This window comes from Bison bison, unplaced genomic scaffold (assembly GCF_000754665.1).
Source record: "Bison bison bison isolate TAMUID 2011002044 unplaced genomic scaffold, Bison_UMD1.0 scf7180017864205, whole genome shotgun sequence".
Lineage (NCBI taxonomy): Eukaryota > Metazoa > Chordata > Mammalia > Artiodactyla > Bovidae > Bison > Bison bison.
The window spans coordinates 1,788,070-1,803,684 of NW_011494777.1; the positions used below are offsets into that span (position 1 = coordinate 1,788,070).

General features: G+C 43.7%; 1 protein-coding gene across 5 annotated transcripts in view; it reads right to left on the reverse strand.

Annotated features, from left to right (window-relative positions):
- ARHGAP32 (Rho GTPase activating protein 32) overlaps positions 1–15,615 on the reverse strand; it is a 132,354-nt gene that overhangs the window by 5,384 nt on the left and 111,355 nt on the right. For all 5 annotated transcript variants that reach the window (XM_010844690.1, XM_010844685.1, XM_010844686.1 and 2 more), the window contains 8 exons: positions 12,167–12,274; positions 11,538–11,683; positions 10,651–10,846; positions 9,280–9,425; positions 6,489–6,560; positions 3,553–4,428; positions 1,910–2,883; positions 2–705 (listed from right to left, as the gene is read on the reverse strand). In XM_010844690.1, the coding sequence (XP_010842992.1) occupies positions 2–705; positions 1,910–2,883; positions 3,553–4,428; positions 6,489–6,560; positions 9,280–9,425; positions 10,651–10,846; positions 11,538–11,683; positions 12,167–12,274 (3,222 nt within the window). The remainder of the gene's footprint in view (position 1; positions 706–1,909; positions 2,884–3,552; positions 4,429–6,488; positions 6,561–9,279; positions 9,426–10,650; positions 10,847–11,537; positions 11,684–12,166; positions 12,275–15,615) is intronic.

Here is a 15,615-nt window from a genome sequence, read left to right on the forward strand (position 1 = left end):
GTCCTCGGGGTAGCAGCCACCCCTGACGGACGAGCTCAGTGAGGACACATACTCTGCCCGGCTACACAGCTTCGGGTGGTGCCCAGACACGCTTCTCCCCGGGGCCACGTACGTGTTGTACCGGGGGCCTGTGGAGGCTGGTGGCTCCGACCTGGATGCATACACTGGGTGTGGCTCTGCTTTCCCGTGATGGGGTGGCACGCTCTGGGGGCGGAACTGGCAGTTTGGGGTCATACTGAAATGCAGACAGCTTTCTGGACCGAAGGGCTCCGTGGTGAGGTCGGGCCTGGCGAACGTGGGGTAAGCAGTCTTAAGAGGGCCGTGCTTGGCTTGTGGGACAGGGAGGGGCAAAGGCAAGGCCTCTTCCGCGGAGGCAGCGGCAACGAAGGAGTGGTACCCGGCGCTGCCCGCCCCGTCGGCGCTGCCCGAGTGGAGGGCCGCGGCCAGTCTGCTCTCCATGGTCCTGGCGGGGGGCGCTGGGGTGGGGAAGCCACAGGAAGCGTGCGCGGGCACAGACTCGGCGCGCAGGTGCAGTGCGGGTGCCCTGGCGCCTTCCCGCACCTTTTCAGGAAGGACGGGCTGGGGAGCTGGAGCGGAGGCTGGGCACTGTGCAGCGGCCCCGCCATCCCCAACCAGGACAGGTGCAGGGTCACCTATGCCCCTGGGTTCAGGCGGCCTCTCCGGAGCCGGAACTGCTCCTTGAACCTGTTGAAAGATGATAGTACTGTGAGTGTTTTTTTATGCTTCTCTCTACGGAATCAAACATTACTGAATTCATAACTCACAAGCTGAGGCCATGTGGGCAGCAGCTGGAAATTTCCCAAGCTTTGCAGAGGTGCTGGACAGGGCAGAGGCCTACCTGTCCCTACAGTCAGGAAAAGAAGGCAGGCCTGTTTGGCCACCTGGTGTGGCAGCCAGCCCATCTTTGGAGAGCTGTTCTCATTTAGGATGGGTTTTCAAGAGATGGAGTGGACCATGACAGATCTGATTTGTTTAAAAGACCACTAGGCTTGAAACCACATGCCCGGTCTATCTGTGCAGCTCAGTCTCAACACCAAGAACATTCTGTTAAACAAGCAGTGCCAGTTCTACCTGAAGAGTGTTTTGAAGTGACACCCACTACCCAGTGGGCAGTTTTCAGCCCCCAGGCCAGGGAGGGACAGGAAGGGACATGTCCAGGTGGCGTTCAACACAGCCTCCGCCTCTCCCTCCCACTCCAGTGTGTCTGTGGCATCAGAGGACAAACATGGTTCTCACTGCAAGGCTGCACACATACTGCCCTTGACAAACAAGTGGCTGGAAATAGCATCTTCCATACAGGACTAGATAGTGAAGTCCTTTTAGTCCAAGGCGACGACAAAAAAACTTCACAGTCTGCATATAACATTCTCTCATCAAAATAGGTGCTTGACTATTTAACAATCTGATGGCTAATGCTGAAAAAACAAAAAGTCCTAAGACGCTGTCATTTCTGATATTTCTAGAAAGTTGGTAAGACATAAAGTCTTCCAAATGTCCTGAGACTACAGCACTTTGGTCATGCACATGTGAAAACCTGGCAGAGATGGTTGGACAACTTGCCCCGAGTCACAGTGAGTCAGTGAGGGAGCTGGGAAAACCCCACAACTCTGACAGCCAATGGCCAGGTGGACTCCTGAGCTTATAATCTCTTTGTAGAGGGAGAGGGTATAGTTAAACCACAGCCATGGAGAAGCTGCTCCTTTTTCAGAGAAAAGCCAGCATCAAGATAAAGGCAGATCCCAATCTCAACCAGAAAGTGTTTCATGGAAATAGGCCATAGGACTTAAAAAGAGATGTCAGATCTCACTCATAGTAACGGCACACACTGATGGAGAGTGGCACACCTTTGGAAAAACACTGCATGCCAATGACCCGCCCCACTTCTTACCTTATGGGGATTGGTTAGTCCTATACTGGCTGTGGTCTGTACCTGCCCCAGGACTGGGGGCTGCTCTGCAGGTCTCTGGGAAGGAGGTAGGGGTAGGGGACGGCTGGCTCGTTGAGCACGCTGAAGGGTGGCGGTTACATACTCCACTGCGCTGGGCTGTTCCGCCACGTCCCAGCTGGCTTCACTGGCACTTGCTATGGCCGCTGCTGGAGCATGCGTCATGTACGCCAGGGGGGCTGTGCTGGTGTTCTCTCCAGGGGACTCGGAAGGAGGGCAGATTTTGTCCCTAGGCAAATGAGAAGGGGCAGGACTTCTGTCTGCAAGTTCTGAAGGGTGATGGGGCTTATCCATGCTTGCACCAAGGTAAGAAGGAGGCTCATCTCCACTGTAGAAATGGAGCTGATTGTGGTCCACAAAGGAGACGGTCGGCACACTGGTCTTCACAGACTGGTCTTCAGGGAAAGTGATGAGATCATCAGACTTTGAGTCTGTCAAGGGAACGGAAGTGACTCTGGCCTTCTCTGGGTCCCCAGATAAATAGATTCGATGTGGCTGATCGCCTGGTAAGTCTGCCGGGGGGGACTGCCCCGTGGAGTCAGTGGTGCTGGAATGGGTATAGTCCCCGGCAGCTGCTGTGTCTGGCACTGGCTGGTCACCATGCCCAGGGCCCTTGTTCTGGAGGTGGGGCTGCTCTGCTGGCCTGTCGGTTTGGAAATAGGCTTTCTCGAGAGTAACGCTAGAGTAGGGAGCAGGCGGTCTGTCCTCGGCTGCAGCCACCGCCGCGTCCCCACAGTGTGCACAGGCAGCCGGGGATGTGCCTGGTCTCTTCAGTGGCTGGGTGGAGGCCTGCTGTGCAGACTCTGCCAACGCCAGCGCCAGCAGGCGTGCCGCGTTTTTCGGAGGCGGTGGCGGTGGGATAAGAGAGACTGAGCTTACAGGAACGGAATCCTGAGGGGGGTCATGTGTGTCTGCTCCTGGGGGAAAATTAGGAAAAAAGAAAGTGAAAAGGTAGCTTGTGTTATCCTACATGGAAAGCCAAACATTCCCCTATTTGATCACTAAAAAAAAAAGTGCCTTCCGTATTTCAAAATGGCCATCCGCAATCTTCTATCCCACATGCAAACACTGCAGAAAACACATCTGGTTCAGAAGGAAAACTAAACCAGAGTGTTTAAGACTGCAATCTCCTCCTGGGTTGCTACAGAGATGGGCGAGGCAGGGAGCCAGTCTCTCATCCGGCTCAGGAAAGATTGCTTAGAAAACAAGCTTTAAGTGCTTGCAGAATGTTATTAAGAATACTTTTTACATTTGATGGTGTAGGCTGGCTAGTTAATGTGTAAGGCTATAATATAGATAATTTTATCAGAAGAGAAAACAGAATCAAGAGCTATGAAGCTGTGCAAAAATTATCCAGGAATTCTGATTGGACAAGGGGACTTTATCAAGATCTGAAGTAGGACCGCTGGCCCTTTGGGGGATGTTTTGGTTGACTTTAATTTAGGGCTTTGAGCCATCAGCACCACCTAGAAAAAACATTCTCTTTGATAAAAGGCTAGCTGTGGAGTAAACTTCTCTCCTAAAAGGCACAGTTGGTGGAAGGTCCCTCTTAGCTTAAAGCAAGAATGGAGGAAAACAAATGGTACCTGTCTGAGTCTGTCCAGAAGGCACAGCCTTACTCTGACTGCTTGAGGCAGGCTCCTCCTTCCCTGGTGAGCCTACGTCTGCGGCAGCCCCCTGGTCCGGGGGCTGGGCTTCACACTCACACCCTTCCTGGGCCTCTCTCTCGTTTGCTTTTCTCTTTACTACCTGGGTGGGGGATCTATTTATGACATCACTTTCTTCGCTACTTTTGTTCCAGGCTGCAGAAGGTGCGTTCTGAGCTGCCGTGGTTGCGACGGGGCTGATGACTTCTGACACCCGGGCGGGAAGGGTCACTGAAATGGGCTCGGATATGTTCAGAGAGGGTGATTTGCTTATCTTCCGTCCGATCTTTGGAGAGAAAGCATAGACAACCTTTTCGGTGAACGAGGATGGCTTCGATGCTTTCTCTTCAGTGGGGCTCAAGTCCAGGGTGAAGAATGGACTCAGCTTCTCCTGAAGAGGAGACACAGGTTCAGAACTTGCAGTGCTTCCTGGAGTCTGTGACTGGCTACCGCCTGTTTCCATATCCTTCTTATCGGTACTCTGTTTATCCTTGGAGTAGCCCAAGGAGTCTAAGAAGGAAGCCCCGCTCTCCAGACATTCTGATTCAGGCTTAGGAGGACTGCACTGAAATGACATCGGATCAAAATCCAGGCTGGCTACTCCGATGTCTGGTGGGCTCAAGTCAACGTCCTCAGCCGAGTGCGGAGACACGAGAGCCGGAATGTGCAACAGCCCGACTTCCTCCTCGCTTCCGTTGTCGTGGGGCAGGTTGTCATAGGAGTTGCAGCGGTTCCCCAGCATCTCGCCATTAAACGAGGCGCTCAGGGCATCACTGCTAGATCTGGGTCTTCTGGGTCGGAACAGCTTGGAGTCACCTGGCAAAAATGGGTAGCAGTGTCAGAATATGAATGTCCCAGGACACACAGTGCCCTATGAGTCAGCTACTTAGTACAGCAGAGATGCGCTACATACAGGAAGGAAACGCAACCATCTCTTGGGGAGCACAGATGGAACCCCCAAAGCAAACGCTCAATAACAGATTCACTTGGTACCATTGGAGGCAGGATGCACTGGATGGTTTCCACAAGAAAGAGGACTCGGAACTCTTAGATTCTATTACTATTGCAACATGGACTCTTGTGACTTTGGGCAAGTTTTTCACTTCTTTTTGTCTTGTTTTATCACTGACTTCACACATGACTTGTGAGGTACAACTACTCACTTTAAACGGTACTTCAGATAGGCAACAGAAAGAGGGCCTTTTTTTTTTTTTTTTTTTTTTTTTTTTGCTTTATTCTTTTGTTTTTGTGGGGAAATATCCTCATACCGAAAACTGAACTTCTCAAAAAAAGTATTTATATTTAGTAAAGTATAATTTTATATTTAGTAATATATCCCTTTCAGATATTTAAAAATAATTTTATTTTTTTTCTTCAACAAGAACAGGCTTTAAGTTTGTCAGGCAGAAGCCTTAAGAGTGGTGATAGTATTACCTTATTTTATGATATTACTAAACATCCAACTGGTAAGAGAAGTCCTCTATCTCATTCTCATTATTCTGTTACAGTGATGAGCCATAGTGACGAAGTACCATAAAGAGACACTGTCTTAACACAAATACATCCACTAATGTGTTGACCACTTATAAAATTAATCCCTACTCAAATTTTATTTTCACCTTACTATAAGCACTTAGCCAGTCCACTGCACTATTTTGAGAACCACTCTCAACTGCAGTGAAATGGAAAATCCTGGAAAATCAGGAAGATGGCAGACACCCCACTGACATGAAAGGCAGGGATTTGTTGAATCCCAAGTACAGCCATGGGTCAATGAGGACCTGGCGGTTAGAAGTTATAAATGAGGATGAGAAAGTTGACCAGGAGGAGGACACCTCCGGGAAACTTCAGAAGAGCACAATTTGAAAACCAACGGATTAAGAGAAGTCTGGAGGAAATCAGTGCAGCTCTCAATCATTTCTGCAACAAAGCCTTCTTCCCTATCCTCCCCCACAATCCAGTCTTGATGTGGGGAAGTCCTATCTGCTGCTACCTGTTTTTGTCAAAGAAGTTCTGCCTCCTTCCAGGTCAGCACTGATGTAACCTTTGTTCATTCTGGAAGTTAGTACAGAACTGCAACTGTAACCCGACTTACACTAAATGGAAGCTTAAAAAGTTATTTTCAACATTTTTAGTTTTGTCCAAGTTGCAATCAAATCTTTTTGTACAATAACCATAACATGTTGATCCCCATTTTAAGCAGATTCACTTTCAGTTGCCTTCTCCTGGTAGAAAATCATCCTCAGATAATGAGGGCTATCTCTAACCAGTGATATATGAGATTTAAGGTTACGTTAAATTTGCAAGACAAAAGGTCACTGATCTGAACATCAATACTGCTTAATTTCATACTCTGTGACAAGCACTGTGCTCTCATTTTGAAATTTAAAGAAACACTATTAAAACCATCTTTTTTGGGCATTAATAAATATAAATGGTTAACTTAAAACACTTCACCTACTTTTACGTAAATTGAATCACAATCATGTCAAAAGTGAAGAAATTAAAGACTAGTACCATATTAAAGCATCAATGGACAATACTAAGTAGATACTAGTATTTTGAGGCTTCCCTGGTGCTCAGTGGTTAAGAACCTGTCTGCTAATACAGGACACATGAGTTCGATCCTTGGGTCAGGAAGATCCCCTGGAGAAGGAAATGAAAACCCACTCCAGTATTCTTGCCTGGGAAAGCCCATGGACAGAGGAGCCTGATGGACTACAGTCCATGGGCTTGCAAAAAGTTGGACATGACGTAGTGACTGAACAACAACAACTAGTATTTTTAGGAAATTATGATCTACAGCCTATTTATTAAGCAGTATATCTTTTTATGAAATATATTCTAGAATAAAACAACTGATGCTTTAGTCTTACCATCAACTGCATGGAGAGAAGTAAGAGACTCTTCACTTTTAGCTGAGCGGAGGGTGCCTTCTGCCCTGCCACCTGCAGAATCAAAACCAAACAACGTGGTGTTTCATTCACTCTTACATATGCAGTGAAACGGGACAGTGTTTTTCTGTACATGTATTTAAACTTTCAAGAATGATTAGATTTTTACAACTGTATTCAATTTTGCATTTTATATAATGTGTTGTACTCATCTCAAGTGGTTTCCTATGTGAAAAATCTCTTTTCTAGAAAAATAATAAACTTCAGAATAGAGATGAATTTTAAAACTTGCTTTTATATTTCCTAAAGACTGGTATATCTTGAGATGATCTTGTACTGAATTTAGAGTGAGCCCTAAATCCAATGACTGGTATCCTTTTAACAAGAGAAGCTGCAGAGAGACAGAGGAGAAGCCATGTGAAGACAGAGCAGAGACTGGAGTGGTACCACCACCAGCCAGGAACACAGGTGTCCCCAAAGCTGGGAGAGGCCAGGAAGGATTCTCTGGATCCTTCAGAGGGAACATGGCCCTCTGACACCTGGATTTCAGTTTTTAGCCTCCAAAACTGTGAGGAAATGAATTCCTGTTGTTTTCAGCCAATCTGTCTCAGTTGGTGACAATTTGCTATGGTAGCCCTAGGAAACTAACAGAGGTCATTTAATTAATTACAAGTGTTGAATTTATTTGTGAAATATCCTCATCCTCTTTCAATCTCTTAGCAGAGCTCAATGCTGCTGACATTTCCCTATAAAGCCCTTCCTTCATGAATACTCATTGGAAGGACTGATGCTAAAGCTGAAGCTCCAGTACTTTGGCCACCTGACGTGAAGAGCCGACTCACTGGAAAAGATCCTGCTGCTGGGAAAGACTGATGGCACAAGGAAAAGGGGATCACAGAGGATGAGATGGTCGGATGGTATCACCGACTCAATGCACATGAGTTTGAACAAACTCTGGGAGATGGTGAAGGACAGGGAAGCCTGGCTTGCTGCAGTCCACGCCAACATGCAGTCCATGGGGTCGCAAAGAGTCGAATACGACTTAGTGACTGCACAACAACCACCGTGTCTTCTGTCCCTGCTGAGGGACCATTTCTTCTCACTCTCCTTCGTGATAGCTCTGCTTCCTCCACCCTCTAAACACTGCTTTTCTCCAGGATTCAGCCTCCAACCTACTTCTCTCACTCAGCAGGCTCTCCTTTGGCCATAAAAAAATACCCCTAGGGTTCTCACCCTTGGTTTGCTGACGAGTTTCAAATCTGTATTTCCAGTCAGATTAAAGTCCTTTATTGAATTCCAGGTCCTTAGTACTCATTATCTTTTGGGCAGGTCCAACTCACTATGTCCAAAATTAACACGTCATTTTTCTTCCCAAACTCACTACTCTCTTCAGTGATGATAGCCACTCCCTGACCATTTAATCAACACCTGACAATTACCTTTCGCATCTTTCTCAACCATTTTTCTGCCCACCCTGTTGATTCTGCCTCATAAATACCTCTCAAATCTATTTCCCACTCCCACAGCCACTGCTTATTGCAGATGCTCTTTGTTTCCTGCCTGCACAGCTATAACTGTCTCCTGACTTACTGTCCAGACTCCAGGCTTACCCTCTTCCTGGACATTACCCACATTGCTGCCAAAGTCATTCTTCTTAAACCCAAACCTGATCATGTTACATGCTGCAGCTATTCGGTGATACCCAAGGAATGCAGGACAAAACCACACCCCAGGCAAGCACCTTGGGCCCCTGAGAACTGAACCCCTGTGTGTACCATCCCACCCGAACATTCTTCATGCTTCCTGCTCCACACGCCAACACACACTCTGCTACCACTTCCTGAAACACCTTTCTCGGTCCCTTGTTGGTCAGGTGAATCCCTACTTATCCTTCAAAACCCGAGTCACAGGTTCTATTTCCTGACCACCCACCTCTCTCCCATAGGAATTGACCACTCCTGCCATAAATGCCTCACATAAGCCTCAATTTCAATAGCTATGATTCTGCATGAAATTTATTTTCTTACACGCGTATGTCCCAAGTAAGACATAAAGGTTGGGAGCAGTGTCTTAATTTTATTTTCTTTCTGTAGAGGCTGCTATCAAAATATCTAGCCCATACTTAGTACATGACTGCAAAATGAAAGAATGATGAATTAAATGAATCAAACACTGTATTTCTAGCATTGCCTGAGAAGTAAGCACTAACAGATTCAGAACCTGTTAATAGCAGTAGATTTAAATGATTTTTAAAAGAGCAGTACTTTCAAAAACACAGAAATAGATTTATCTATCCAGTAAGATACTCTCACTTCAACGTATCATCTAGGAAAAAGACACCTTTCTTTGGTTATAAGATTTAAAACTCTGACAGACATGTCAAAACCTGATTTTGTCATTTTGTGAAAAATCTGTAAATATATAAGATTAATAAGTTTAAATACCACAGCAGTTACTTTTTATTACCAACCATATACAAACTATATTACAAGTATGTTATGAATTTTTAAACACACTGACCCTATATATAATCTGTATAGTTCAAAGAAACTGGGAACTTCTATGCACTTACATATACTATGTATCTGGGGATAAAGCACTGGCAGAAGACAGTTCACACAAAAGAGCACAAGGACACACACTGTTGGCGCCTGTGACAACAGCGTGCTGAGTGTATGTCCTGGTAAGAGAAGTGCTGTGTGCCAGGACGGGAGGTGCAGCCCCCATGCAGCTGCTCCTGGGCGCAGAGGGAAGGGAAGGCGTGAACACTCACCTTTCAGAGCCATGGCTTTCATCTCGGAGGGCTCACTCTCATTACGCTGCAACTTCCGTTTAGAAACAGAGGACGATTTCCCCAAGTTGAAAAAGGAACGCCAGCTCCCCACGGGAGATTTTTTCATTTTATTTTGAGGCCTCCTCCTAGGAGAGAGAAAATGGTCCGCATTAAGGCATCCAAGAGGCTACCTTTACTCACTGAAGATGAACAAATGACGGAAAGAGGCAAGCAGCCTGCAGAGGCGCGGCGGACACAGGCAACACCCGCCTTCCACAGAGTGCGCGCCGCACAGTACGGCCGAGCGCCGCTGAAGCAGGAAATGGAGATTAAATGCACGCGTGTTAACAGTTGTAATTAGTCTCACAAAGATAACTTAACCAGATTTTCATATTGAGAGCTAATCTCACTATCTGTGAAAAAAGTGAGAATAAGACATATTTAGGAAGAGGAAATACTAAATCTCCAAAAATAAAATAGAGTTGAAGAAAATGATTCTAGGTGTGTGTAAAGAGAATTAAGCCCCAAAATAAGCAAAGCACTAAGAAAAGTAACTAATATATACTGAATGCCAGGCACTGTGCTAACTGGTATACACGGTATCTCATTTAAGTTACATAAAACCATTTGCGGTAGGTACTATTATTATCATTTTAAGTACTATTATCATTGTACAGCTGAGGAAGTAAGAAGAAGAAGTTTAATGTTGTAAAACTAGTAAATGATGGAGTCAAGGTTGGAACCCAGGTCCACCCAGCGTCGACACTCTTGATTACTATTCTATAAAGAGGTTTTTGAGGAAATTATAGAGTAAAAAATTCAAGAAGCTGAAGACAAACTCAGAATGACAAAGTAAAAGAGTATTTCAGTTGACGGAAATGAAAATAATTTAGAAAGGTATACTAACATATGGAAATGAACGTCTATTAGAACTACCCAGTCCAGGGAGTTGAAATCCTGACATTCTTATGGAGCAGCCAGAGGAGTCACCTGAGATCAAAATTAACTTATAGACATTAGTCTTCTCACAATCAGTTAGTAAAGAAGTTACGGAAACCATGTTATTATCATGTCTTTAGAGAAAAACAGAATCAGAGCTGGAGAGGACACCGAGAACGTGAACAGCAGTGGTTCTCAGACTTTGTCAGTGTCCTCCGAGCTCTGATTCTCTGTTTCTCCTAAGATATGATGCAATGCTTTTTGATAACCATTTGCTTCAGTTCCCATGAAGTAACATCCACAGTCGAATGAACAGGTTTTTCTGGGACTGACAGAATCAATATAATACTACTAAAATACCAGAGTGAAAAAAAAGAAAATAACAAATAGTCATGAAATGCACATTTTTAAGGAGGACTAAATGAATTTTACCTTTCAAGTGGGAACTCGATTATGGTATGAAATTTCCCCTGGAGTGCAGCAGGTCCTTCTCCTACTTCAATGTATTTATTTTCGGTCACAATTGGAGAAGTGACCTGAGCCTGTGTTCGTGCCTGGGCTTCCTCCAGTGTCAGCAGCTTGGTAGATGGAGACGAGACCAGCAGGGACTTGGGTCTTGATAGAGAAGCTTTGAAAAGAAAAAAAAAAAGCAACGACAAGACTCAAACTTTCTGACTTGGGGGAAAAATATAAATATCTGTGACTGTGTGTGTATAACAATCTGATTACCTGTCTATCTATCTATCTATCATTCTGCGTTGTTTTAAATTTTCTTTATTAAATTTTTTAAATGACAAAAGCAACAGAGTCTTATACTGAGGAATAGAAAATGACATACTAGGTTATTAACAGTAATAGATACAAGTATAAAACTCCTTAAGTATTTAACTAATAATTTAACTATTATTAAATAGTTTAATAATTAATTTAACTAATACTTTAACTAATTTAATTTAACTAATAATTTAACTATTTTCCTTTCTTAAAGGATTGCAGACAAGGCCTAGAATCAGTCAAGCATTTTTAGTTCTGGGAGTTTTTCTTCTGCTGCTCTATATTACACTTTCACACACATCAGTAATAAGCGACACGATACACTTTTTACGTTCCCTGAACTTAGATCATGGTAGGTCTAATATTTAGTATTCACTAAAAACACATAACAGAACTGTTAAATTGTGAGTTTTGGGAAGCAGATATAAATTAGCTGCTTTCTTTGGAGACAGATTTATTAAACTGAGATAAGAGATGCTGTTCACTGAAGTGGTGGGGGTTTAAAGATACGTTCCCAGTGGGGAAGAGCATCCACGTGGGCCTACCTGCCCCTTCCTGAATGACTGCGTTGATCTTCCCACTGAAGAGCACGTCGACGTGGTTGAGGATGAACTCCACGACCACGGACTGAATCCTCACTTCCATGAAAGCTGCCGTCCCGCTGAAGCAGGCAGATTCTATCTGCTTTGATCTGTGGGGTAAACGGCACTACCATCAGAGGGTCCCCAGAACAACAGTCTTGAAGAGCATTATCTTTCGGTTTGTGCATAGATCACAAGTGAACCAGAGGAAGAAAGCACACTTTTGACAGTGCATTGGCTAAACCTCGACCGCCTGTTTTAAGGAAAATGCTAATAAAAACAACAGATCAGCTTTACTTTTAAAAATTATCCTTGGGACTTCCCTGGTGGTCCAGTGGCTGAGACTCTGCGCTTCCAAGGCAGAGGGCCTGGGTTCAGTCCCTGGTCAGGAAACTAGGTCCCACATGCTGCTACTAAGACTCTGCAGGCCACAATTAAAGATCCTGCAGGCTGTAGGTAAGACCCAGCACAGTCAAATAAAGAAACATTTTTAAAGTAAATAAATAAATTAAAATTCTCCTTAAGAGAACACTGAAGAATTAGACTGTTAGTTGATTGTTTCTACTTTAGGTCATGAGTCAAATGCAACTTACCTTAGCAGGTTTGGAGCCCAAACAATGGCTAGGTTTTTTGCATGCATATTTGTGATGGAGCAATAGTCAGCTAAAAGAGACAAGTGTCTCATTAGGAACTCCAGTGTTCTGGAAAATGAAATGCAACATATTAACACAAAGAAACATCAGGGAGTAGTATAGAGCAGAAAAGCTCCACTAATTAATCTCTAAGTTTTCAATGGAAAAATGGAAAAAGAAACCCTATAGATCCCATCGAGGTTTTCTGTTGCCTATAAGATTTAAATATTATTTCTATAGAACTCTCAGAGTAGTATGGATTTTATATATAGTAATTACATCCATGGAATATTGAGAAAAAATTGTCTAAGGCAGTAAGAAATGAAAGTTTTTGATAGGATTGGCTCAGAATATGAAACAGCTTAGTTTTAAAGAAATCTTTAGTAACATTTGCCTGTTATACATCTAGTTACAGAGACATCAGTGAAGTAAATCCTCTAAAAGTCAGTTTCCAGACAAACGCTATCATGAAGTCATGGTATTCTATTTGCAGCAGATATGCTAACAAGAGAGAATTTAGATTTTTCTTTTATAAAAGAAAATGACAATATTTCACAAGCCTAAAAAGAGTTAAAAGAAAAATTCCAGCGGGTACCAATGGGCAGACTATTTGAGCAAATAACATGCTCTTGGAACAGAAAGCTTACTCTAAATCCTAATTCCTGGTTTATCTTATATATTCTCAAGTATGATTCATGTAAACAATTTTTTATATATAGATTTAACAATAGGGCAGAGTATCTTGGGAAATAAAGAATGATGAGCTTAAATGTAAGTTAAGTTAGATAAACACAAGATACTACCTATACATCTCTCAAAGTGTCCTTACCTTATAGGGATTAAAACTATTAAAGACAATAAATGGAAGATAGAAGTTTAAGAGTATTATTTGAACAGCAATGAAAGTTAAATTGTGGTCAACGTACGAGTCTTCAGGATTCAGGTGAGCCTGACAGAGACTTGAGAAGAAAAGGAAGATAAGCCGCCACATTAGGAAGAAACAAATACCGTGGTAAGGAGAGAACAATTTAAAACAAACCCAAATCTATGATTACTGGTAATATTTTCACAGAGAGAAGAGATTATACACATGAAACAAAAATAGAAAAGCATGCTATAAAGTAGAAACATTCAGAGAAATGAGAAAGAGAGGGAGGAAAGGCAGTTAGTTCTTAGAATTAAGTGTTCTTAATCATGAGATGGTTTGGAGAAAATCCATATGTGGAAACTGACAAAGAAAAGGTAAGAAACTCAAAAGAGTTTAGTTCAGTAGATAAAAACAATTCTAGAAAGAGAATAAAGAAAAGGGATGAGGTGTAAGCTGCTCTGAGAACCATCAAGGAAATAACACAAGAAAATTTCTCAGACGTTTCCAGAGGGAGAAAGCCCAGTGAGTGCCCAGAGCAAAGAATGAAAAAGAGCCTGCTCCAAGATGAGTCACCATGGAGACGAACCACTAGGCAGGTTCTAAATTTAAAAGCATCCAAAAGGATTTAAACAACACAAAATAGGTCATACTAAAAAAGCGGCACTCTAACTGGTATCAGACTTTGCAGCAGCATTTTTGCTTAGATGCCAGTGGTGTAATACCATCAGAATAATGGGAAAATACTATTTACAGATTAAAATTCTATAGCCAACTGTCAGTCAAAAGTATGAGGAGAATAAGAGCATTTTCATATCAAAGTCTCCAAACATTCACCTCCCACACAACTTTTCTCAGGAAGTTACCAAAGACGGACACCAGGAAAGCAGGGAGTGGACACAGGGAAGGTGACAGGCAGAGGTCCAGAGGAGAAGGGGTCTAAGTCAGGAAAAAAGTGATGAAGGGAGGTTCCAGGAGGGTAAGAGCTGGTGATGATGGAGGAGAGCTGGACAGACAGCGCGATTTTAGGCACCACAAAGGGTGTTTTCATGGGGAAATGTTTCTTTTAAATGGTACCTTGATATGTTTAAACACAACTGAGATCTTCACGACCAAGATAATCAGGATGGTGTGATCACTGACCTAGAGCCAGACATCCTGGAATGTGAAGTCAAGTCGGCCTTGGAAAGCATCACTATGAACAAAGCTAGTGGAGGTGATGTAATTCCAGTTGAGCTATTTCAAATCCTGAAAGATGATGCTGTGAAAGTGCTGCACTCAATATGCCAGCAAATTTGGAAAACTCAGCAGTGGCCAGAGGACTGGAAAAGGTCAGTTTTCATTCCAATCCCAAAGAAAGGCAATGCCAAAGAATGCTCAAACTACTGCACCATTGCACTCATCTCACAGGCTAGAAAAGCAGTGCTCAAAATTCTTCAAGCCAGGCTTCAGCAGTATGTGAACTGAGAACTTGCAGATGTTCAAGCTGGATTTAGAAATGGCAGAGGAACCAGAGATCAAATTGCCAACTTCCGCTGGATCATGGAAAAAAGCAAGAGAGTTCCAGAAAAACATCTATTTCTGCTTTATTGACTATGCCAAAGCCTTTGACTGTGTGGATCACAATAAACTGTGGGAAATTCTGAAAGAGATGGGAATACCACCTGATCTGCCTCTTGAGAAATCTGTATGCAGGTCAGGAAGCAACAGTTAGAACTGGACACGGAACAAAAGACTGGTTACAAACAGGAAACGGAGTATGTCAAGGCTGTATATTGTCACCCTGCTTATTTAACTTATATGCAGAGTACATCATGAGACACGCTGGGCTGAAGGAAGCACAAGCTGGAATCAAGATTGCCAGGAGGAATATCAATCACCTCAGATATGCAGATGACACCACCCTTATGGCAGAAAGCGAAGAACTAAAAAGCCTCTTGATGAAAGTGAAAGAGGAGAGTGAAAAAGTTGGCTTAAAGCTCAACATTCAGAAAACGAAGATCATGGCATCCGGTCCCATCACTTCATGGCAAATAGATGGGAAAACAGCGGAAACAGTGGCTGACTATTTTTCGGGGCTCCAAAATCACTGCAGATGGTGACTGCAGCCATGAAATTAAAAGACGCTTACTCCTTGGAAGGAAAGTTATGTCCAACCTAGATAGCATATTCAAAAGCAGAGACATTATTTTGCCAACAAAGGTCCGTCTAGTCAAGGCTATGGTTTTTCCTGTGGTCATGTATGGATGTGAGAGCTGGACTGTGAAGAAGGCTGAGTGCCGAAGAATTGATGCTTTGGAACTGTGGTGTTGGAAAAGACTCTTGACAGTCCCTTGGACTGCAAGGAGATCCAACCAGTCCATTCTGAAGGGGATCAGCCCTGGGATTTCTTTGGAAGGAATGATGCTAAGGCTGAAACTCCAGTACTTTGGCCACCTCATGCGAAGCGTTGACTCATTGGAAAAGACTCTGATGCTGGGAGGGATTGGGGGCAGGAGGAGAAGGGAACGACAGAGGATGAGATGGCTGGATGGCATCACTGACT